Genomic DNA, 24,867 nt, shown 5'->3' with positions numbered 1-24,867 from the left:
CACATAGATGGAATCTATCATCAGGACTGCCAGCATGTACTTCTGAAAATATCGGACCAGACGCAGCCCTCCAAATTGGTCTATTTTGCAATGGAGTGTAGGCATCAATTTTCAAAGAGGCCTCATGACTGTTTTGAGGAGTGATTTTCTCTGGAGAGAAAATATCTTCAAAAGTCATCGTTAAGCCACTGAAAATTAAGAGGAGACTGACAGATGGAAAGTGAGCTTTGATTTGATATGTTTCTTGAACATCTATAAAACTTGTATTTTTCCCAATTTTTTGAAGTGGGGATATTTTATCACTGTTGTCTATGGCAACTGATTTACCAGTCTGCAAACCAGGTTGCCAAAATTTGGAGAAGCTTACCTTTGCTCGTTTGACATTCTTCACATCAAAAATCGCTTTTCGGTTAATGTTTAAAAGCTTGGGAATTGTTTTGTATGGTGTTTAATATTTGCATAACAGCTGTTGCACTGGTTCGTGAATTGTTCATTATTTTGTTTTACACTGGCAGCCAGCTGTAGTCTGCTTACCACTGCCTGCAAACCACAACTTTGACGTAGAAAAGCAATGAATAAAGGTCAAAACAAAATTGTGAATGAACCACTCTGGTATTCAAACTGAGCATGCTCACAGTGCACCTCGTCCAAGGTCAAACGGGTTGATGTCATGACGTTTTATCCGGATACCAATAAATATAATGATATGAGCGTGTTGGCAGACAGCGCCCATCCCACCAGTAGCTGGCCTCAGTAAACTATGGTATCAGACTCATTACAGTACTCCTTGGGTTTTTTCCAAACTCTGTAAACCTGAGGTGGTCTGTCAGTAATCGTAGATGCTCTGTATCAGGTAGGTGCATTTTGATGCCCACAGAATGAGGGAAATTGTTGCTGTTTTCTACTAGCCTAGCACAGTTGAAGTAGTTACTCTTTGTGTACCACACCGTAGGTATGTGTGGGCATAAAATCTTCCACATGTATTACAACTGTATCACGAGCACGTTGCACGCGTTGGTGACCTTTTCCGCATTGCACGCTCGTGCATGCACACGATGCGTAGTCTATTTATTTACAAAGCCCGAGGTCCAAATGGTTGGAAACCGAGTTTTCCCTTTTTGGTGTTTCTAGTACCATAATTAAATGTCAAAGCAAGATCAGTGTTATTAAAGGCCTGCTGATTGACAAGTTACAGCGCATGCTGTTAATTTCCAACCTAAAACAACGCAGGACAGCCAAGAAGTAAAATTGACGGTCAAATTTTGTGACGTACAAACAAGATGGATCTGTCTAGAAACGGAAATCTCATAATGTGCCCGTTCTATGGGGCGTCTGGGCTGGGGACTTGAATTATGCCTGCCAGAAAAAGTTGAAATCTGCAATGATCTCTCAAGCATTCCAGCAAATACATGTACAAGTTTCCAAATAGTTCCATTTTACTGGTGTCGTACATTTTGTCAGTGGCTGAAAGGTGGTGGAGTTATCGTGCCCTGCAACCCCTAACCTCCCGGATTGCCGACTTTTGTATTTCATTGAATTTCAAAGTGTGTGAACAAATTTCCATGTTTAAAATCTCCATTTAATGGTTATTATCACAGAGTTTTATAGTTAGTCTTGCACTACTGGCGATTGCACTACTGTACCAAGCCCTGTCATTTAGTATGAATACAAGAAATCTTAATGTGCTGGAAAACCGGTATCGTTAATCTAACATTCTTATCTACAAGACTAGAATAACACCAGTGGTCTCATAGTGTTACCAATGGTGTTTAATTTAACACCACAGATTTTGCAGTGTAAAATGTTGACATGTATGCATTTAGTACTTCTGTTTTGACATTAAAAAAAAACATCAGAGCTAAGAAGCTCTGAACAAAATCATTTTCCACGAGTTACACTAACCTCGGGAGAACTGACCGGTAACAGGCTGAAAAAACTTGTCCAATCCATGAACCTCTCCTTCCTCAAATATCTGTCTCGTAGATTCTGTCCTCCAACTCTTGAAAATGGTCGTGCTATCTTCTCCTGTACTTGGTCCAAGAACGACAAAAAAGATAAAGATTTTTTTGGTTCTAGAAAAAAGAAGGAAAAAAAGATCTCTCTAGACAAAGAGTAATTTCCCTTTCTTAACACTTCAGTGTTTGCGGGGAAAAAACAAACTTGTGTTAACAGGTTTATACGCTTTTAGTGTTGCCTGATTTGTATTATCCATTTTTTTAGCCCTTCAACATGACGCTCACATTCCACTTGTTCCCTGATGGAAGAACCTTTTTTTTGGGTGCATGAAACGGACATGTTTTGTTCTTAACATAATGCGTGGCATGCACGGACGTGGCTTGTTAGAGTAGGCGTGTGCGCGCTTTCAGATAGGCCTACATGCACATGCTAATGTCTAATTACGCTAATTAGACAACGGCGTTCGTAGAAATAGCGATGCGTAGAACAGTGGGACCATTTTAGTTTGACTGACGACAACACTTTCACTTTCCTCAAGAACTTGATAAAAAATCTTTCTCTTTGATTTCTTCCTGCTCCGTCACCACCAGCACTCGGATAAACTTACATTTTAAGTTAAAGTTTCCGTTTCAGTTCCGCTTTTATGTAGTTCTGTCTCATTTTCTAATTATACAACATGTGAAGCTTTGCTAGCTACATGGTTTTGGTTGAAGATCACTCAATCTCCATTTATGATCCTTTCACACTGTATGAGGGATTGGGCCCACGGGTACAAATACATGTAGGTTTGGCACATTTTTGTTACATTTGCATGTGATGCCTTGTGTTCTGTCTGTTCGCTTGTCCGTTTTTTATATTTTTTGGGGGGGTGAGTGGGCTGTGTTTGTGTAGGTGGTCTTTATAATTCTTTTAGAAGTTTAGTTTTGTTATTAAAGTTTTATATAATTGTTGTATTCCTTGTTTTGGGCTGAATTTTTTAGCCTTTTGTAAATACTGTAAATATCAGTATTTATGCTGTTAATACACTCTAAAAACGGCCGGGCCAGATTGACCCAGAATTGGGTCCCATTCGGTATAAGCTTTTTCCGGGTCAAATTATGACCCGGAGAGGGTCAAATATGAACCGAAAGGGGGTCGTATTTTGACCCAGTAAAGGGTCATACCGAATGGGACCCAATACTGGGTCAATCTGACCGGGAAGCTTTTAGGGTGTATGCAATATTGTATAAATAACAATAAACAAGAATTAATATATAGTTTTCCTGCTTGTTTTAAAACTTTTGTGTACAAATTCATAAACGCCTGACTTCAAAGTCGTCTCGAAAATCCATAACCTTTTATATCCTGTGTCCAGTATCGTCTTTGGTGGCACATTTTTCACTTTTCTCGATATCATATACATGTACTTGCTTTTATCATACTCTCTGAACGCCAATTCTGTTTCGTCCTTGTATGAATGCCGAACCTACCATAGATAAATACCTTCGTCGTTTTGCAATCAATGTTATAAAAATTCATTTAAATTCGTTACATTTTTGTATGCTGTCCTCGTTAGTTTGTAGTTTTCGGCTGTCCGAGGACGTGAACAAATTTTTTCTTTTTTCGTTCATGTCATTTATTTTCTTTTTGGTGTATTTAGATTCTCATTTAAAATTGATCGATGATGTTATGAACAGATGCAATAAATCAATTCAAAACAAAGAAACACAAACACTCAAGGAGACAAACATACGAACAAACAAACAAACAAATCAACGAGAACATCAACATAAGTCAGAATGTTTCGTTTTGATAAGTAAATAGGCAGGGTTTGCCAAATAAATAAAAAGTGACCCATTCACTGAATTTTCCAGCCCCGATACTATACACACAAGCACGTTCAGTGTTAATTATCAGTTGCATGTACTTATATAGCTAAGCTACTAAGCCTTAAATGATCAACATCCGATTTTTTTAAGGGTAAAATGGCTGGACATGATGGAAAACAGGTTTCTGGTGGTGGAAGATGTGACAACGCCCTGTGGCGTCTGGCGGGTGAGCTTGGACAAAGCTGGAAGCCTGTTGGTCGGCACCTGGGATACAGCGAAGCGGGGATTGAGAACCTGGTCCTGGATTATTCTGCCAATGCTCACGAGAGGGCGTACCAAATGCTGCTGGGATGGAAGAACACCACAGACCCATCTGTGCGCAACGAGCAACTGCGCGGGGCAGTTAAGGACGCAGAGCGGCTGGATCTTTTGCCTTCCGTCATGAATGTTACAGGTGCAACAAATGCAAAATTGAGATATAGCATAGACATAACAAGTAGGATTCCTTTCTATGCACGTGTAAACAGCATACAAACCAAGAATGGCTTCAGATTATATCGAGCCGGGACGATTTTTCAAAAACGCAAGATCATTTGGGGCCAAGCACGCACGCGAGTCGGCTTAGGGATGAATTGCTAGGGTTGGCCTCGCACGTGCGTTCGAATGACCCTGGACGCACTCAGTCTTAATTATTTGGCCTGCGCTGTTGGAATACCGAACTGGCAATAGCTTCGATTCTTTACCTCACACAATCAATTGTCGCCAATTGATAATCTGCAGAACATTAATATATCCAGTATAGCGCATCATTTATTAATTCTTTCTGTCAATTTTGTGTTTATTTACAGGCTGTGGTCCATCTCCCGGAGGTGTCAGTGGGAGTGCAGAACTCAACAAGCAGTATTTTGTCAAGAAACTGAAGACCTTTGTCCGTTCTAAGATGAGCAAGCTTCCTCTTGTGCCATGGATTACCACCGGATGCGTTCATGTCGACCAGGTTTTCACTCAGGTTCAGCTGCTCATCAGCATCATGTCTGCGTATTTCCCTATCCGAGTTCCCCTCAAGTCGCACAACGCCATTTTCACGGACTTGACGGGAGAAGGAGACACTCGCATCGATTTCTGTGGCACGCGTATACTCATGCGGGGCCGGACTGGCAGCGGGAAAACAACCTTGTTGACCAAGTACGCCTACGATTGGAGTACAGACAAGCCTGAGGCATTGCTACGTAACGTCGACGTCGTGCTTGTGCTGCCCATGCGCAAGGTTGATCAACACAGCAATCTTGGTCAGGCAGTGCTAGATCACATGCTTCCAAATGAGCGTCGCATCACCCCAGCTGCAATTGAGCAGTACTGTGAAGACCACCCCGAAGAAGTGGTCATCCTCCTGGATGGATACGATGAGTTCAAGGGAAAAGGTCTTGACCAAGAAGATTGTGGTAACATTGTGAAGATGCTCAGAGGTGAATGGCTGACTGAATGTCGTGTTGTTGTTACCACTCGGCCAGGGCGTGTGGGGGATTTCAAGGACGACTATGAGAGCTACCGTCACCTGGAGATAACAGGTTTTACGACCAAAGACATCGATGACTACGTTCACAAAGTTTTTGAGGGTGAGAACAAACTATTGGGGAATAAGTTGCTGGCCTACCTCGAAGAAAATCATTTGAAAGAAGACCTGGCATCCATTCCACTTATGTTGACTGCGTTCTGTCAGCTGACCAAATGGACAGATGGACAGGATTTCAAAGACTTAAATACTATCAGCAAATTGTTTGACAGACTGATTGAATGCATGTTTAAACATGCAAACATGAAAATTAGCACAGACTGTTCGGTGTCGAGAGCCACTGCTGTAGGTTTAGCAGACCCAGACCAATTAGTTCTTGAGCTTGGAAAGGTCGCTCTTGAGGGGTTTCTCGGTGGTATTTCAGAGGAGCTGATATTCTCAGAAGAGGACTTTACCCGTTGTTCCGATAACGTGCAAGTCATTGAGCAAGGCTTGCGAGTAGGTTTTCTTTCAAGGGACGTAGATTCGAGAATTCGACCGCAGAAATTTGAGGAACTCCAGCTGGAAGGACAGAAACCGTCACCCAGGCGAGACATTTCCTTCATCCTGAAGAGCATTCAGGAAAAGTGCGCCGGGAAGTATCTGGCACATTTGCTGGAGACTGGTGACGAAGACTCTTTCACAAATTACCTTCAAAAGGTTGACAATGATCAGCGAGTCTTGGACTACACCAACATCCTTGTCTTTGCCAGCGCTTCTAACATAGAGGCCGCTCGCCGTATTGTTTCGCACGTGATCCTTATGCTCAGGAGCACACAAAATGAAAACATCTCACAGTACTTGACCGCGAAACTGCACTTCAAGCACTGTCAGAAAACACAACGGCTGATCGAAACATGCCTACAGTTAAACTTCGAGAGCAACAGTAAAGGTCAGTTCAACCATCTGTTTGACTCTCTCTTTGGTGACAACTGCTGTGTTCGTCTTGTTGGGATATCTACGTATGTGGCTAAAGCTCTAGGCTACCTCTTTCGCCATGGCTATCAACGTCTTACCCCTCAAGAGGCAAGTGGAGATTACGGCCCGCCCGAAGTAAAGCAAGCGCTATCCGTCAAGAGTCTACAATTGATCTGCATCAAGTTAGAGATCAGTAACCAGTTCCGCGAATTTCTGAACTGCTATCCTGGTACCGAGGAAGAAATCAGCAACTTCATGAGAGACAGTTTGAAGTCTGAGGGACAGACCAACATTTCCAAGATCCTACATCAATTGGAGACAAGTGAGCAGAAGATTCCAAGCTATTTTGGTCATCGCTCAGACTTGACTTTCTCCGCCGTTTTCCCCATCTGGCAAGAATTGAATAAGCATCAAGTGCAGGATTTCAGTTTGAGCTTTGTCCTGTCTGGTTTGAAGGAGTCTTCATTGGACGAACTGGTCTTGAACGGAGTGACTGCAGAATGCCCAGACTGGAGTGTTTTGTTTAAGATGATACATGACGGTTTATTCGCCCAGATGACGAAGCTTACGCTAAGTTTGAATGGTCTCACATTCCAGCAAACAGCTGAGCTTGCGGCTGTCCTGGTGGCGACGCCAAATCTGAAAGAACTAAAGATATCTGGAAATGAGTTGGGGGAAGGGTTCGTTGAAAACCTTCCCGAGCTGCCTGAGCTCACAAGTGTCGTCTTGGACAATTTGAATTTGTCGTCCGGAGCGATGATTGAATTCACGAAGAAAATGAAGCAGTACCCTCACCTCCAGAAGCTAGATTTGCGATGGAATGAGAACATCGACGATGACGTCATTCACTCTATTTGTGGCAGTCTCCTCTGCCAGCAAACCTGGAAGGAATTAAGACTTTCGCTGTACAGGGTAAGTGAGGCTGGACTCGACAATTTCCAGAGATCAATCGGCCTGGCTAAAGAATTGACCCATCTTAATTTGGTGCACTCTCCAATCCCAGACAAAGTGATTCAGTACTGCGCCCCAGCGTTATCAGGCCTAAAACAGTTGGTTGATTTGAGAATATCGGGAATCCCATCATCCACCTCCCAAGAAGGCTCACCGTGCACTGAGCAGACCGTGGAGGCATTCACGAGTGAAATGCACAAGCTGCAACATCTGAAATTTCTAAGCATCCTCTATACGAAGATGGAACCAGAAGCTTTCATTTGCATGCTCAACAGTTGTCGTAAGCATCCTTCTCTCAAGACATTCAGGTGGGTGTTTACTTTCCTGAGGTTCAGGCATTGGTGATCGACAGGCAGTAGCTTTAGAGTAAAAGTGATCCTATCGAGTTGGAATGCTGCATAACACTTTGAAGTTAGGGTTCTTCAGTGGTCTTATGGTCATGTATGTACACTTTCTCGCAGCTGTCGCTATTATATGTGATATTTTGTGTTCAAGTGGGGAATTCGGCCTGCCAAGTTTCAAATTAAGGGAAAATTTCACCGTCTTTTTTTTTCAAATTCAAATTTTATGCCAAACTCTCTCCGCTTCCATCCTTCCCATTGCTCAGATATCAACTTTAATTTTCCTGAAAACTGTCTACATAATCGCTTCATCTTAAATATTTGTTCTTTTTTCCTTCTGAAGGTTTTCTCGCGTCTGTTTACCGTTGGGTTCTGACGTCGGAGCAGCGTGCAAGGAAGCAGAAACTACCTTTTTACGACTGTGGGTGTAATCGCTACTCGACAATACAAGCGACAGCAGAGGTTAGGCGAAGACTTTTAATGTAACGCTCAAAAAGTCAGCGGGGGAGCGGACTGCGCCCCCAGAACTCGGCTGTGTCATGTAAAGACACGAATGTGGAGTTGAAGTCAACTTGTGATTTCGTTGTGTTACTGTCATTTGAAGTTCAAGGCTACAGGGGTGCCACGGCGTGGGAATTGAGCACCGTAGTGGTAATGTGGGTAGATAACATAAACCAAACCGAGATATTATTGCTAATTGTAACAGAAGTGGGGCTCATGTGAATCAACAGGCGGTATCATCTGTTAGGTTTGAATTACTTCTTTAAAATGATACGGTCATCATATCAATACGTTCACGGTTGACTGAGCAGTGACCAATTTTAGGGTCTATTTAGGGAATTGCGCCACTTCTCGCGCCACTCTTGCGTCAGTTTTGTCACAGGGTGAAAGGCAAAGTTAAAGATAGGTTTGAGCTGGTTCCTTCACGCTGATACTTGCGAACATCGTGCCAAGTCGTCGTCTTGGCCAGCAGAGGACCCGCCTGGACAGTTTTCAGCAAAAGCATCTGCCAATTCCTCAAGGCTCCCTGTCTGCAACCACTTCGACGCAAAATATCGTGCAATGCTTTTGTGTTGTAAGAAATTGAAAGCCCCTCCCCACACACTTGTTAATTTTACTTCAAATTTCTCTTCACCCACCTGTTAAATTTACCGCAAGTCTCATTTCACCCACTTGTTAACTTCACTGCAAGGCTTTCCTCTCCCACTGGTTAATTTTGAAGTATAACGTTATGGTTAAGACCACTGAATGCCAGTGAAGAAAGTGGCACAATTCCTTAAATGGACCCTTGAATCAAATAGGTCACTGCTCAGTCAACCATGGACGTATCGATATGATCATGGTGCCATTTAAAAGAGGAGACTCAAACCTAACAGTTGATACCTCACTTTGATTCACATAAGCCCGACTTCTGTTACAATTAATATCTCGGTTTCGTTTTTTCAATCCACCGCCATCGCGCATTTGGACCGGTAGCAAGTTGCAGTTTAACGTATGCGATTAGCTCTGTCAATTTGGATGCTGAGTAGGCTTATTCAAATTTTTGTCGGGCCGATAGCAATGCTTTATCATGAAATACGTTAAGGCAAACAGTACACAAGTACCTATCCGTCATAATCCTCTGTTAATTACAGTGCGGTAATTCATTTTTCAATGATTATCATCGATAAATCATTTTACGACAATTTATTTCAAATCAGTGGTTATTATGTTCAATGTAGATGAATGGACAATTTATGGTGAAGTTAATTTTGGTATTTAAAACAAGAAGAAGGGGCAAAATATTCTATCAGCTCCTGCTTGATTTGTGCACTGAGCGAGTATCGTTTCCTCATTTACATAAAACCGGCAGGATTCCTCCGGTTCATTACCCGCTACCGGTTCCTATATTTCGGGCTACGTCTGTAAGACATCTGGAGACTACGTACGGGACGGGAACAAGTATATTTTTGGCTGACCTTTCTCCGAAAAAAATGGGCGCTGCGCGATAACCATAAGTTTGATTTTGACTAAAGTGGTGTCAAAATGACCGCTAGGAATTACTCTAAAACTTCTGAAAAAATGCACTCCGGCGTTATTGGGGAGAAATACCAAGGGGGAGCTTATACCGCTCCGGCTCTTGTAGGGTTAGACCATATATTTAAAACTTATTTCTAAGTCAGTGATCAGTTGAGCTGTGCTAATTCCTTTGATACATTTAAATGGTGTATCAAGCATTCTCTAGGAAAGCCTAATTTGGATTTGTTTTTGAAAAGATGGCTCGACAACCTTAAGGTTCCACACAGCTAAGTGTGGTATGCTTGGGTCTTGGCTGCAGAAGGAGCATGAGAGCGCTATCGTAGATAGGAGCTTAACCCGATTTTCTCTCACTCCTGAAGTTGTTTATGATGAAGCCGTCTTGCACCCCAATCTCTCTCCGTGCATGAACTGTATAGAAATATTGCGCTTGTGAGGCCCAGGCTTATGTTTTAACCCTAACACTCCTCAGTCCTCCAACAGGTGAAGGATTGAGGAGGGTTAGGGTTAAAGATTGGGCACATGTCTAGCAGTGTAAATGGCATTTTGGTGAAAAGTGTGTGAAAGTAACTAAATGTATAGTGTTTCATAGTGTATAACGTACTTAATCTCTCCGAGTTTGCAGTGCTATTGATAATGCTTAGTATAAGTTAGGTTCGTTTTGATTTTGATACCTGATCTTTACAAGCGGGACTGTGTGTTGTAAACTAAATGTCAGCATCTGTTTTGTTTTACTGTTAGTTATTGCCCTTTGCCGTAAAACTAATTTAACGCCAGGGGCAGAAGCCCCAAGTGTATATTTTTGGCAAGCAAACGAATGTAATAACAGGATGAGTAATTTTGACAAGTCTGAACAAACACTTTCCTAAATATTAACATTTACAGTAATTCAGATGAGCTTCATTACAATCAAAAGAGTTCTGTGGCTTAATTTGGAAGGTGCCTTCCTACTCTTTAATTAAAACACCTAGGTCAAATTAACCCAGAATCTGGAATTCGCTCAATTCTTTTTGTGAGAAAATCTCATTTTTTTCAGGTCAAAATGCCTCCTAAATGTTATCTTTGATTTGGCATGTACTTATTTTGAAATGTTACATCATTCAGGATTTTTTCTTCCGAAACTGTAGCTTTTCTTGACTTTATTGATGACTCCAATTGGCCAAATATTTGCCTTTATTTAAATGACAAATAACCACATTTTGGACTACTGGTAGTTGAGATTTTGTCTGATTACATAAATGAAACAAGTAGTGCACTCAGAATGTAATAACAAATTGAAATGCATTTCAAATGCCTGGTGCATAGCAGTAGTGTATCAGTTTTGCAGACCTATAGTTTACGAAAATAAAAGTACATATATGTTTCAGTTTGGTTGTTGGGAAAGGAACCATGTGCTAGCTTCTGGAACCAAATGGCAAACAAATCGAGTTTCTTTTCCTGTGTAATAAAACAAAATATTGTTTTGATAGCTGAAACCTGGAATCTTAAAATACTCCAATATGGAATGAGGGGACTGCGTTCAGGTTTTATTCAATTAACATGTGCAAAATTGATGGGAAACTGGAAAACAGTGGGGCCTTATACCTACATGTATCTCCTTAAAAGTGTTCTGAAAGTTTCCTTTCACATTGCAATGAATATGCCTGTTCATCGATAAAAACAAACTTGTTAAAATAAATGCCCTAACCTTTTCTTACATAAAACTTGTGAAAATGAATATTGGCATTGACAGTAAACTTAATTTCCTTAAGTATTAGTTTTGGTAGTATGTGTTATTTACAGAAAATGTTCTTACCAAAGAGGGCCTTGCTATAGCTGCTATCCCAGATCTCAGGGTAAAGACTCATGAATAAACGGTAAGATTAATATTCTCACTTTATGACAGTGAGTACAAAATGTAGTCACAAGTTGTCAGTGGCTTTGACACACCAATTAAGATCTTTTCACCTGCTTTGAAGGTCTGCATTTTTTGTAATTTGGAGACCTTTAGGAAAAATTCCTTCAAATTGACAACCCCCTGAAAGTAGTCCCAAGTCCGTCGATAGGGAGTTTAAAATGACTTCAATCTGTTGCAAAACAGAATATTTATAAGTTCACAACTTCCACCCTTGTCCTTCATTCACAGACCTTCAAATCACGGGCCCAATAAGTGTCTATGGGCAAGGAATTGAAAGGCGCGCAAAAGCAAAATTTTCTTGTTTGGTCGGCGTACGCTGTGTGGGCCAAACACTAGCCTGCACGTGTTATTATTAACAGCGATTTCAGGTTTAGTACTAGCTTTATCGTTGCTGTTGCATTGCTGCTGAGTTTATACCTGGCATTGTGACCTTTGCACTTGTTTTCATTTTGTGTTATTGATTCATCCATGCACCTCAGAGGCATTGTATGGCAACAACAATGATATGTACCTACAGAGCACTTGAGTTGCCATCCGAGTCGGAGATTGTGACATTAATTATCTGGTTACCTCAGGAAGCTGACGCATTCATCGTAGCCTAAGCGGTACCATTGACAAAACGAATGTTTACCTCAAGGCATGATGGTACCATCGTGAGTTCCTTGACTCTTTAGTTTTTTATTCCTTCCATAACTCTTTATTTTTAATTCCTTTTTTAAAATAAAAGTCACGAAAGATACAGTGACTGGAAGTTGGGAAAGGCCTTTGCTTGTTCTCGTGAATTGCTCTTAGCCTCATCTCCAACTGATGCCAACAGCATCGAGCTGTTTAAGACGCCCTCACCCATGCTGCAGAAATTGAGGACTGCTCAAGTCACGTTTAAAGTGTGGGGTATGATGCTTATAGATAAAAAAATTCCCGAACTCACCTGGCACACTCGGTGCTCCGTAGTCTTTTCTTTCGTTCATTGGTAGTACGTACGTAGCAACGTAAACAAGTCCCCATACCGTGGACCTCCGTGACACCACGGACCTTGATGACACATGACTACGTATACTCCCTTGAATCAACACCTGTATCGCATGAACTAGAACATTATGCAACTATGGAACAAGCTGTTGCGATGTCATTTTCTTTTGGTCCGGATATGCTCTCGTGGTCTTTGAGAGGAAAGCAGATTCTGGGTGGAGAGCCTACCTCTGTACCGACGGTGAATGCAGGAGACACACGATGAAGTGATGGTTTTACCGATGAACAGAAAAGTCACACGTTACATATTTTCATGTCGTGAGTCGGTCCTGTATTTCTGCTGGAACTGAAACGATTCTCTCGTCACACCACGTCACATGTACACAGTTCTGTAAACGTTGAAATACTGACGGGAGAATAATCAACCCCTCGTCCCTTCACAATGCAGACATTCCAGGTTGTACAATGAGGGATTTTCCACGAGGGGCTGAAACGTCACTGCCTGTTAAAACACTGATCCCATGAGCCAATGTATGCATGAAAGAAGGTGAGTGGGTTCAGGTAACAAGAGCTGTAAACGCTGTCTGTAAGTCTTGTAGTGACAACCTTTTGTAACAAAAGTACACATTAATTACTAATTCTGAAAAGCATGTGACATCCAGGGATTTCCCTAACGGATATTTCTGAATGCACGGGGGTTACACAAGTCAGAATGAACCACTTAAATTTCAGGCCAAAATGCACAGGTATCTTTTAACCCAACATGCAACATGTAGAACTGCAGGCAATCATCCCGACTGCATTATTACGTCACGTTGAACTTCCCCATCCGTACTTGGCAGATATTACACACGTTTCGAAACGGCCAAGTTAACACAGCTTGGAGCAGCATAGCAACGCTGTTGCAATAACAACGCAGGGTGGGGAAGTCCCGGTCATCGTCTAACGCAGAAGAGCAATGAGCCGTGGCCTAGGTTCAACTTTGCACAGAAAAAATGTCGAATTATTGTAATGCACTGCCGACGCTTCAGTGAGAACCAAGACGGATCCAGAACATAATTTTCGAAGGGGAGGTGAGGGGGGGCATTAGGATTTGTTTTCTTGTACGACCATGAAACGCACCCGTTTTTTCTGTCATCTCGTGTCAACCATCTTGGAACTAGATAAAAATTCACATATGCAAAGTTTGAACGACGGAAAATTCACTGGTTGTTGTTGTCATTGTGACAAAAGGGTACTAAGGGGAGAAATCCGGTTTTTAAATTCGTCGTATTTTGCGCAAACTCAATGCATTTTCCCAATTGAGGACGGCCAAAAAGGACAAATGTGGCTTTAATAAACAGTGTGCCGACGCGATTTATTTCTCATTTTTTCTGTCCAGGTGCTGGGTACGTGGTATGCCTGAGACAGAACACATGTCGTTTACTTTTGAGATTGTTCTTGCTATAGGCCTACGTGATCGTAGGTAAAGTCAGGCCCTTTTTGTCGATTTGCTTTAGTCTGTTTTCAAGACGTGAAGATCCCCGATGACTCGTAATGAAATCAAAGGGGGATACATGTAGACAGATCCTTCAGGTCTGGTAACGGGAATAACATTGTTACCTCCCATACTTGCAAAATGCGCTACGGTGTACACGGGAAACCGCAGATTGTAAAGTCAAATTTCACTTTTTGGTACCCTTTTGTCGGAATGACAACATTCACCGTGACTGGATTCCCGTTGCTTCAATCTACCGTTACACAAGTTTGTGTGAGGTTCTGAGTCGGGTGCCGCGAAAACCATTTTCTGAGCGGAATCATCGGGTATGTTCAATGGCCCAGCATGGCTTTTCTCATGGGTGAGGTTACATTTTAGGGTTTTTTGCGCGTTTTTTGAAGGAAGGGGCATGAAATAGACCGACAAATCGACCTGTCTCATATTACATGTATTTGAAACAAAGGGACGAGGGGGGGTAGCGGCGCGTAGGCGGACCTTTGGTAGCCCAGGGTCCGCCCTGAGCGTAGATTTTTGTGCCAAGCTGTTGGGGGCATTGACAACAACTATTCCATATACTGATGGTTAATTTTACTTTTTCGAGGCTTAAGCAGCGGATTACTTTTCCCATGTTTACCAGCCAATTTGTTTAAATTTTAATTTAAAGAAACAAGAATTTCTTTTCCTCACTGACCATTAGTCTACTGGCGCGATTATTAAAGGTGTAACATAAAAATCCCCCTGAATTCCATTCTCGAAACAGTTCTTTGGCAATTCCTCCTGTAAATATAGCAAAAGCGTGTCCTTTCTTTGCGGAAAAAGGTCACCAAGGACAAGTGCTGACGTCTGGGATCGATTTGTTTTGCGACAATTTGCACATTCTCTCATTGGTCAAAATTGTTTTCTGTCGCGTAATACGGACTATACTGAAGACAAAGTGAATTTTGTACACAATGCATGATGGTTTCCCTTAATTGTTGATTTAGAGAGATGAACTTTAGGATCTTTTAAAACTATAGACTCTCTTGATCGGCATTTCCTTTATTTGGACCGAGCTTCTTTTTGTTCTCCATTCTTTTAGACTTGCTCGGGCTCGTCTCAAAGCATAGCCAATAAATTAACCAAAATTTACTGTCCGTATATCGCCATTTGTTTAGAAAGAAATGGCTGAGCATGACGGGCAACATCAGACTCCGACTGAAGGAAGCCATTTCGAGGCCCTGTGGAAGCTGGCGGGTGAACTTGGAAATAGCTGGAAACCTATTGCTCGGTCCTTGGGCTACAGCGAGGCGAAGATTGAGAATCTGATCCTGGATTATCCTACCAGTGCTCACGAGAGGGCGTACCAAATGCTGCTGAGATGGAAGAACACCACAGACCAGACTGCGTGCAACGAGCAACTGTGTAGGGCTGTTCAAAAGCAAGAAAGGCTCGATCTGATACCTTTGATTGTAAACGTTACACGTACGTGACATGGAAAAAATATCTACATCAGAGACTTGGAGTGCTGAAGTATTAAACAAGCTTTAGCGTTGTGGCTAGAATAGCTTGAGTTCCCTTTGCCAATGGTGAACATTTGCACCAAGCAACACCTTGTGATTTACATGTATTCAATGGGGTGTGAAGAGAACACTGAACCAATTGATCTCCTGCAATTATAACTGTAATTGTCTACCTAGACGCCAGATTAATCTTCAGGCAAACGCGAAAGGAAGCGAACTTGACGTCAAAAGCATTATCTTCAGCTAAATTGGCTCGAGTTAAAAGTGATAAATAAATTGTGGCAAATTCGCACCGGGAATGTTTGATCTGAAGTCACAAATTCACGTTTTCGTTTGCTTTTGAGCCAAGCTTGATGGGCCTTGGAACCAACATTGGCTTTTATATCAAACTTCTTGTCATTTGTTTGCAGCTCATGATGCAGAACTGGAGAAGGAGAGTTTCTCAAGAAAACTGAAGAACTTTGTTCCAATATGGCGCATCATTTATTAATTCTTTCTGTCCATTTTGTGTTCATTTACAGGCTCTGGTCCATCTCCCGGAGGTGTCAGTGGGAGTGCAGAACTCAATAAGCAGTATTTTATCAAGAAACTGAAGAACTTTGTCCGTTTGAAGATGAGCAAGCTTCCTCTTGTACCATGGATTACCACCGAATGCATTAATGTTGACCAGGTTTTCGCCAATGTCCAACTCCTCATCAGCATCATGGATGCGTATTTCCCCATTAAACTGCTCCTTCAGTCGTACAACGCTATTTTCACAGACATGATTAGAGAGGACGAAGGTCTTATCGATTTCTGTGGCGCGCGTATTCTCATGCGGGGCCGGACTGGCAGTGGGAAAACAACTTTGTTGACCAAGTACGCCTACGACTGGGCCATGGGCAAGCCTGAGGCGTTGCTACACAACTACGACGTCGTACTCTTTCTGCCCATGCGCAAGCTGGATCAACACAGCAATCTTGGTCAGGCAGTGCGAGATCACATGCTTCCAAGTGAGCGTCGCATCACCCCAGCTGCAGTTGAGCAGTACTGTGAAGACCACCCCGAAGAAGTGGTCATCCTCCTGGATGGATACGACGAGTTCAAGGGAAAAGGTCTTGACCAAGCAGATTGTGGTAACATTGTGAAGATGCTCCGAGGTGAATGGCTGACTGAATGTCGTGTTGTTGTTACCACTCGGCCAGGGCGTGTGGATGATTTCAAGGACGACTATGAGAGCTACCGTCACCTGGAGATAACAGGTTTCACAGCCACAGACATCGATGACTATGTCCACAAAGTTTTTAAGAAAGAGAACACACCGTTGGGGAATAAGTTGCTGGCGTACCTCGAAGAAAATCATTTGAAAGAAGGCCTGGCATGCATTCCACTAATGCTGACAGCCTTCTGTCAGCTGACCAAATGGACAGATGGACAGGATTTCAAATACTTGAATACTATCAGCAAATTGTTCGACAGACTGATCGAATGCATGTTTGACCATGCAAAACTGAAAACCAGCAGAGACGTGGGCTTTTCAGGTCCAGACGAATTAGTTCTTGAGCTGGGAAAGGTCGCCCTCAAAGGATTTCTTGGCGGTGTCTCAGAGGAGTTGCACTTCTGTGAAGAGGACTTTACCTGTTGTTCCGACAAGAAAAATGTCATCGAGCAAGGCTTGCTAATAGGTTTGCTTACAAGGGACGCAGATTCGAGAATTCGACCTCAGACGCTTGAAGAACTCCAGCTGGAAGGACGGACAGAGTCACGCAGGGGAGACATTTCCTTCATCCTGAAGAGCATTCAGGAAAAGTGCGCCGGGAAGTATCTGGCACATTTACTGGAGACTGGTGACGAAGACTCTTTCACAAACTACCTTCAAAAGGTTGACAACGATCAGCGAGTCTTGGACTTCACTAACATTTTGGTCTTCGCCTGTGCTGCAAGCATGGAGGCTTCTGGCCGGATTGTTTCGCACGTGATAAACTTACTCAAAGAAACACAAGGCAAAAACATCTCACTATACTTGAGTGGGCAACTTAATTTCAAGTTCTGCCAGAAAACACAACGTCTGCTCGAAACATGTCTCCAGCTGAACTTCGAGAGTAAGAGTGAAGGTCAGTTCAACCATCTGTTTAACTCCCTCTTTGGTGTAAGCGGTTGCGTTCGTTTGGTTGAGATGTCGAGTTATGTGGCTAAAGCTCTAGGGTACCTCTTTGCGCACGCCTTTCAGTGCAAGTTATGTCGAGAGCCTGAAGACAGATGTGTCTTATCTGTGAGGAGTCTGCAGCTGATCTGCATCAAGCTAGATTCCAGCACACAGTTCAGAGAATTCCTCAACTGTTATCCTGGAACGGAGGAGGCAATCAGCGAGTTCATGAGAAAGAGTGTGAGTCAGCGTGACCTAGTCAGTGTCCGGAAGAAATTAGAAACAAGTGAACGGAAAATACCAAGTTATCTTGACAGTCGCGACGACCTGACGTTTTCGGCAGTGGCGCCCATTTGGCAAGAAATGAGCCAGCAGGAAATGCAGGATTTTAGCCTAGGCCTTGTCCTCTCTGGCTTAGAGGAGTCTTCATTGGACGAGCTAGTCTTAAATGGAGTGCGCGCAGACCGCAAAGACTGGGATGTCCTGTTCAAGATGATACAAAATGATGTATTTGCCCAGATGACACGACTGACTCTGAGTTTGAATGACCTCACATGCGACCAATCAGCTCAGCTGGCAACCGCCCTGACTGCCACACCAAATCTGAAATACTTGAAGATGGCGGGAAACGAGCTGGGGGAAGGTTTCGTGAAAAACCTTCCTCCGATGCTTAATTTGGAAAATATCATCTTGGACAAATCAAATATGGCGTCCAAAGCAATGGTAGAATTCACGCAGAAGCTTGACGGGTACCCTTGCCTTCGGAAACTAGATTTGCGACGGAATGAGAACACCAACGATCAGGTTATTCAGTCCATTTGTGACAATATGAGAAAAACTTGGAAGGAACTAAGACTTTCACTCTACGAGGTCAGCGAAGTTGGACTTCAGAACTTGCAGACATCGATTGGCGTGTCTGATGGATTGACGCACCTTGACCTTGTACATTCTCCAATCCCAGACAAAGTGATTCAGTACTTTGCCTCGGCGCTATCAAGCTTACCTCAGTTGGTTGATCTGAGAATATCGGGAATCCCATCATCCACCTCCCAAGAAGGCTCACCGTGCACTGAGCAGACCGTGGGGGCATTCACGACTGAAATGCACAAGCTGCAACACCTGAAATTCCTGAGCTTCCTCTACACGAAGATGTTTCCAAAGGACTTCATCAAGATGCTTAACTGCTGTCAGAAACACACTTCTCTTAAGACGTTCAGGTGGGTTGCTTAATTACATTTTCAGCATCATTAGTCAGTCATACTCGAAGGGCGTCATTCCTTTTGTTAGTATAATGTGATTTTTACTTTAATGGAATGGCACTCAGGTGCAAACATTTGAATCGTGGTAATAAACTTTCCCTCGTAACCTGGCACGAACGTTGCCGAAATGGTCCAGTGGGCCAGAGATAAGCCCAGTTCCCACCTCGCCAATTCAGGTGGCACAACCTCGCGTCAAAACCAAGTTGCTTAAATTTCACTCTGACTAGAAAAAAAATTCACCCTTGTCAAAACTTTAACCTTGCCAACCCTACAACTGAAATAAATTGCCAAGATTGCCAAGTGAATGCCTTTTTCAAACAATATGGTTTCACTTGGAAAATTGGTGACATCATTTCTAATGATTGTTTAATTTAATTTTTCCTTGAAGGTTCTCTCGCCCTTATTTGCCATCGGGACCTGATGTCGAGACAGAATGCAAGGAAGCAGAAGCTAAATTTCTACAATTGTGGGTGTGACCGCTTCAAGGGAATACCACAAATGATAGACAGAGCTTGTACTTGTCTACCACTAGTCACCCTTTTGTCCATTCTGGTCAGTTTGAAGAAATATTGCAGATCATAGAAGGAACAAAGCAATGCATATACATCGCATGCAGCAGCTGGTCTTAATTTGCAACTTGCTACCTACCACCGTTATTATTGTAGACATACAAACCAAGCAGGACGATACTGACAGATACAGATCGAGTTTGGTAAAAAAAAAACCACATCAAAATAGCCTGCTTTACATTCTTTTGCAGATTTTCAGCTTTTGAAAAAGAAGCGCACTAGTTACAAAGAATACAAGTTAGAAAAGTGTTTATAAAGCTAATGGAATTTGTAAGCGAATTTAAAAGCTTTTCAATTTCAGAATGACGTAATTGTCACCTCATTAATCATGGAGCACATTGTTAAAAGCATTTGGCCTGGTTTGATGATTATACCAATTTGGGATATTGCCAAGGTTTTGGTCCCAAAACGTGTGTAAAGCCATGAGGTTTTGAAGGTTTAAACATCGGCAAAAATCACGATAACGTCATTGCAACGTCTGAACATGCTCTTTGATTGTACATTCAGCTTTCTTGAAGAACATGTTCGAACTGTTTTGAAAGCAAATTCATTACCATGTCAACAAGAACACATGCTATACAAACACAATCAGTGATTGAGGTCCTACGACCCATCGAACTTTGCGTTGATTGGACCTTGTCTATACTACGCAAATCAAATATAACATTTTGATGATGTTATCATGAAATCACCAAAATTACCAACTAACATAAAGATCTTTTTGCATGACCAAAGTTTTACCTTTTTTATCTTTGTTAATACGGTTGATGGACAAGTATTGACAAAAATAGTGGTCTTCTGATTTTGCAAAGGCTGCATATACATGTATGTACAGGTGTACACATGTACACATATGTAGGCCTACACATGTACACGCAGTGTGTTATGTTGTGACCTAATTTACTGCACAGCACGGAGCGGAAGCATGATACTCGAACTTCACACTGTTGGCAAAAATTTAACTAGTCGTGTATCTGGTCCCCTTTTACTGCAGCGTGCAGACACAACGCCAAGCATGAGCATATACAAAACGAATTGTTTCTTTTGGTGACATCCGACTGCAATTTATCTGTTCCTTTAAACCAACACAATGAGATCGCTAAATTCGCCCTCTGAAAGTGAGTTCCCGCATGCTTCATCGCTGTGGACGCCCTTCCATGCCCGCCTAATGCGAACATCTTCAAATTTTTTCAACCCTTTCCAAAAGTCTCAAGTTTGGCGAATTTTCTTATCATCATTGGTAGGCCGACTGTATTAACAATAGGACAGCCTATTGGAGATTATAGTGTTTTTTTTTATTGAGGATGTATCCTTTCACTTGATCTCAAATTCGTTTAAGAATAAAACTATTGTTAACGATTTAGTGTATACACCATTGTAATTTTTGTTGTGAATATTTTCTTGAGAAGAAGAGCTTTTCTATGTGTCTGCAACATACTGGAGGGCTTCTTATACGTCCCTTTGGCTAGGTGTATAGGAAACAAGTGATTTCAGAAAAAAATATACTCTACTTCACCCGATGGCATCATCGTGACATCGTTAGATTGGAAAAGTGTTTATTTTGCAAGTACATTGAAGTTGTGATGTCTCTAGGCAACTATATTCTATTGAATGTCGGAACCGATCTTTTACAAGAATTTAACGAATATTCAAAGGTAACAATAAAGCACGTGATCTTATGCCTTCAATTCTACACCTCGTTTCAAGTACATGTACATTATCCCCAGGTATGTATACATCTACCAAGCGATTATTAGATGAATCACAGCTTGCCCCTGAAATGTTTGGGGTGTCATCATGACGTCTAAAACCTCGAAATGGAAAGTTAACATTAACAAAAATTGCACCCGATCACTCACGCGTTTGTAGCTAAAACGCAAATCTATTTTTGTTTGAAGTTGGTGTAAGATTAAAACATTACTCTTTGCCACCACATGACTAGAAGTTCTCTCAAGTTCTCTTATTTATTTCGCTTTCAATTAGTTGTATATTTAGGACAGGAATAATTACGAATACTTTGGAAACTTTCCACACAACATTTTATCAACACAAACTGACTACTTTACCTGACCCAAGTGACAAATTTCCGTCACAGTTGGTCTCAGACACAACTACATTGGTCAAATAGTGTCGACTTAACGCGCCCAGCGAGAAACTGCTCAACACTTTCGGCCGCAATGAATTTTATAAAGATTGCGGGGAAATCTAACTCATGTTTGACTGCTGTCGAAGGCCCATCGGTTCGCCGAAATAAACCAGGTGGGGAATGGGGCAACTTGTCCTCCTGATGGAGTTTAATTGGTCGGATTTTGTTTTTGTTTTAAAATATTTTTTTAAGAATTTTTTATAGGCGAGTAGGAAAGAAAGCATTTGGTATATTAATTTATCAAAAATTAGCACCAAAACCCTATAAATTAACACCAGCAAATGAAAGCAAGGATGTCGCGTCGGGATCGTAAGGCATTTGATTTTTCCTCCACAACATCATGTTTAACGAGCCCTAAGCCGCATTTGCAACCCCCGGACACTTAAAGCTGGATACGCTGCTTCGCCAAATGTGCAATAAACAGAGACAGTTGATGGGCGCACCGTTCGTTGGACTGAACTTAATGAGGCACCTGTCGTGGTAAGGCAAGACGAGAGTTGTGCTTGCTTCGAGCTTGACTCACTATTAAAAAGGGTATGATATCCTGGTCTTTACTGGTTACAAAATTTATTCAACACCACATTGTAAAAAACATTTTTATCTGAGAACTTTCCAAACTATCCGCTGACGTTTACAGTATATGTCGAGGGATTGGAAGTTAAATTTGAGAGGATGTCCGATCTGTTAGAGTGTGGTGCATCATGTGCAAAATACGGGCTGGGGTGCTTATTTTCTTTTTAACCCCTTTACTGAAAAATTTGCATAAGTTACTGTGTTTAATTACATAAAAAAACAGGTGCCCTAGTTACTCCTCCTTTCCAAACTTGCCTTAATTTACCTAACTTAGTGGCGAATAAAGAAAGGGTCTTCCCACTTTTGAAGCCAACACATCTTATACACTAGAAACCTGATATTTTGGTGATACATATAGGATAACAAACAATCTTTTTTTTCTCGGTTAGTTATTACCCCCCTGCTCTTTTAACCAGTAAATCACAGTCATCCAGGAAGCCAGTCTGATATCTAATAGACCTGATATTTCAGTCTTTCTTAAGGAATTTAAGAGTTTTCTCCACGAGTGGCATAATATCCAGTCGTCCTGCCATCTCGACGGCACTGCGTAGTTTGTCGCCTCGGGCAGGCGGGGGAGTTTTATTCTTCCATTTTAGTAGCATTTGGTATGCCCTCTCGTGAGCATCAAAGGAATGATCCATTTCCAGGTTCTCAAGCCTTGGCTCCTTGAAACCGAGGTTCCGGCCAATCGGCTTCCAGCTCGCTCCAAGCTCTCCAGCCAGCTGCCAGAGGGCGTCGTCGTCATCCCGTCTGCCACTTCCTCTTGACGCCTTCTGCTCGCTTCGTTCATTTACTTGACTCTGTACGAACATAGAACAACTATGGTACGACTAGCATTGACATCTTTTACCATAAAGTAATTAAACTTTTATCTCAGTGTATATTGTGGGATGCCAAATGGTGGCATAAATCCAAGAATTGACAATCTAAACATTTATTTCTCCATGTTCTGGATATTCCATATCATTTCGAGCATCACTGATGGCTTAGCGCCTTGAGCACCTTGGTGGATCTGTGCGCTCTGTAAATCTTTATTATTATTATCATCGAGGATGAATAGGAATAGGAGGGTAGGAAGAAGGGATTAGGGAGAGGGGGGTAGCAAGGTGAGAATAGGGAACGCTATGAGGGGTGGGGGAACATAAGGAAATTGGAGATGATGATCTGCCCGAAAGTTTTCCTCCCCCTTCTAGTGTATAGAAGACCATAATAAGAGATCAGATCTGAACATTATCAACTGAGAAATAATCTCACACTTCACGTAGTATTTTAAAACTGCGAAATACTTGTTTGCGAATCCCGTTAGACAAAAAGTAATTATTTGAGAGGGGATTTTTTGCGTGATCCTGTAAATAGCACGAAGACAGTGTTTAATTAGCCTTAATTTGAAAGATGAAATAGGCTTTTCCTACCTCAGTGGCTGAGTCTGCGCCGGTGCTCATTGTGGCTGAGTCTGCGCCGGTGCTCATTGTGGCTGAGTCTGCGCCGGTGCTCATTGTGGCTGAGTCTGCGCCGGTGCTCATTGTGGCTGAGTCTGCGCCGGTGCTCATTGGCTGGTAAGATTGAAAAAAGAATGCATGGAATGAATTTCCAAAGAATCCATACTAGACGTTAAAAACAACATTATAATTCTTCTATTCGTAAGAATTCCAAGTAGGGCTATATACCCTGACAGAATTTCAGGAGCGTATAAGAAAGTGAATTTTATAAATCTTTATGGGCATACACTACATGTGCACTGTGCTCAGTATCATAGTCCACTAATGGTGCCGCACATTGTGGTTCGTGGACGGGGGGTCCGCAATTATTACGATAATGTCTATGATTACGCATGAGTAGATTACATCAAAACACCCACCTGGTCTCCCATGTCTCAACGCACCACCTCAGCACCATCAAGTTAGGACACAACTCCTAGGAGCACTGAAATTAGAACAAAGTTTGCAAAGACTGTTGTGACTTTCAGTATGGATGACACTGAAAGAAGTGTATAGGCGATTCACACAGGTTGTAACACCTATGGTCATCCGCCGTTCAGAAAACACATTCATGTCTTCTCAAATGCTTAATATTGACATTGTTGTTAGTTCATCAATGAAAGTAGGGTCCGTATAACATTAGTTCCTAAAGAAACACCTCCACAGCAAAATCAACTTCATGCAAGACAGGACCTACTTCTCGTTGTGAACATGGCCGGGCACCCGTCAGTGAGCCAAGAGCAAGTGCACATTGCGCGTTAATATTGTCGCCTCGGCTTGCGCATTGCAATGATACTGAAAGCACCGCACATGTACATAAGGGTCTTTAGTGATCACATACAAAACTTTGAATGGGTTTCTCATAGTGCAACTGCAACACTACCAGAGCCGGTTACCTACGACCTTCAATCAAAACTCAATCTTTGAAGGTCACGGCCTCACACGTAGCACTGTTTACTATTGGTTCACAAACGAAGGCAGACATAGGCGTCATGCTGGAAACTAGACTTGAATTCAAGGGGTGTATTCGAAACCCCAGTCTCCCGGGACTCATGAACATTGTTCTTGGGTCGTTGATTACGAACGCTGAAGTGCACTAAATGAAACGATGGCATGACATTTACCATATACATTAAATAAATCCGTAAATATCCATATAAAATGGTCAGAGTAAATTCTCTCCGATAGCCATGAGTATTTTCCCTGGGTTATATTTTCCTTATTGTGAGTAACAAAACCAACATTAAGTTACGGTATGTGCCTATATCCGCCATCTTTGTTCTTGGTATTCTTCATCCATGCATTTCCCAGAAAGTGTGGAGTGAGAATCTTG

At 42.1% G+C, this 24,867-nt stretch overlaps 3 protein-coding genes across 5 annotated transcripts; 2 read left to right on the top strand and 1 right to left on the bottom strand.

Annotated features, from left to right (window-relative positions):
- The first annotated feature begins 220 nt into the window (after positions 1-220).
- LOC110976090 (NLR family CARD domain-containing protein 4-like) lies at positions 221-11,438 on the top strand. 2 transcript variants are annotated; one of them, XM_087138829.1, is made up of 4 exons: positions 221-853; positions 3,915-4,218; positions 4,613-7,146; positions 7,238-7,375. In XM_087138829.1, the coding sequence occupies exons 2-4, from the start codon at positions 3,921-3,923 to the stop codon at positions 7,244-7,246; spliced, it is 2,841 nt and encodes a 946-aa protein (XP_086994955.1). In that variant the 5' UTR covers positions 221-853; positions 3,915-3,920; the 3' UTR covers positions 7,247-7,375. The 2 variants fall into 2 exon arrangements, with proteins under 2 accessions (XP_086994955.1, XP_022084771.2); XM_022229079.2 differs by adding an exon at positions 7,870-11,438 and having other exon boundaries at positions 234-853; positions 4,613-7,493.
- Positions 11,439-12,665: 1,227 nt separating this feature from the next.
- LOC110976092 (NACHT, LRR and PYD domains-containing protein 14-like) lies at positions 12,666-21,281 on the top strand. Its single transcript, XM_022229080.2, has 4 exons — positions 12,666-12,955; positions 15,040-15,346; positions 15,906-18,726; positions 19,157-21,281. The coding sequence occupies exons 2-4, from the start codon at positions 15,046-15,048 to the stop codon at positions 19,242-19,244; spliced, it is 3,210 nt and encodes a 1,069-aa protein (XP_022084772.2). The 5' UTR covers positions 12,666-12,955; positions 15,040-15,045; the 3' UTR covers positions 19,245-21,281.
- A 752-nt stretch (positions 21,282-22,033) lies between these two features.
- On the bottom strand, positions 22,034-24,385 carry LOC110976098 (uncharacterized). 2 transcript variants are annotated; one of them, XM_022229089.2, is made up of 4 exons: positions 24,232-24,385; positions 23,915-23,979; positions 23,469-23,609; positions 22,034-22,856 (listed from the first exon to the last, which is right to left on the bottom strand). In XM_022229089.2, the coding sequence occupies exons 2-4, from the start codon at positions 23,924-23,926 to the stop codon at positions 22,524-22,526; spliced, it is 486 nt and encodes a 161-aa protein (XP_022084781.2). In that variant the 5' UTR covers positions 23,927-23,979; positions 24,232-24,385; the 3' UTR covers positions 22,034-22,523. The 2 variants fall into 2 exon arrangements, with proteins under 2 accessions (XP_022084781.2, XP_022084782.2); XM_022229090.2 differs by lacking the exon at positions 24,232-24,385 and having other exon boundaries at positions 23,915-24,200.
- Between the last annotated feature and the right edge of the window lie 482 nt (positions 24,386-24,867).

This window comes from Acanthaster planci, linkage group LG07 (assembly GCF_054643075.1).
Source record: "Acanthaster planci isolate LZ-2023a linkage group LG07, COTS_SCS, whole genome shotgun sequence".
Classification (NCBI taxonomy): domain Eukaryota; kingdom Metazoa; phylum Echinodermata; class Asteroidea; order Valvatida; family Acanthasteridae; genus Acanthaster; species Acanthaster planci.
The sequence above is the reverse complement of the archived record's forward strand: the minus strand, read 5'-3'. Positions and strand labels throughout refer to the sequence as shown.

Coding starts and splice junctions, on each gene's coding strand:
- LOC110976090 (XM_022229079.2), top strand. CDS start 3,921: ATGGCTGGACATGATGGAAAACAGGTTTCTGGTGGTGGAAGATGTGAC. Junction 4,219..4,612: donor TTCCGTCATGAATGTTACAG/GTGCAACAAATG, acceptor GTTTATTTACAG/GCTGTGGTCCATCTCCCGGA. Junction 7,494..7,869: donor CCTTCTCTCAAGACATTCAG/GTGGGTGTTTAC, acceptor TTCCTTCTGAAG/GTTTTCTCGCGTCTGTTTAC.
- LOC110976092 (XM_022229080.2), top strand. CDS start 15,046: ATGGCTGAGCATGACGGGCAACATCAGACTCCGACTGAAGGAAGCCAT. Junction 15,347..15,905: donor TTTGATTGTAAACGTTACAC/GTACGTGACATG, acceptor GTTCATTTACAG/GCTCTGGTCCATCTCCCGGA. Junction 18,727..19,156: donor ACTTCTCTTAAGACGTTCAG/GTGGGTTGCTTA, acceptor TTTTCCTTGAAG/GTTCTCTCGCCCTTATTTGC.
- LOC110976098 (XM_022229089.2), bottom strand. Junction 22,857..23,468: donor GCGCAGACTCAGCCACTGAG/GTAGGAAAAGCC, acceptor ATGTTCGTACAG/AGTCAAGTAAATGAACGAAG.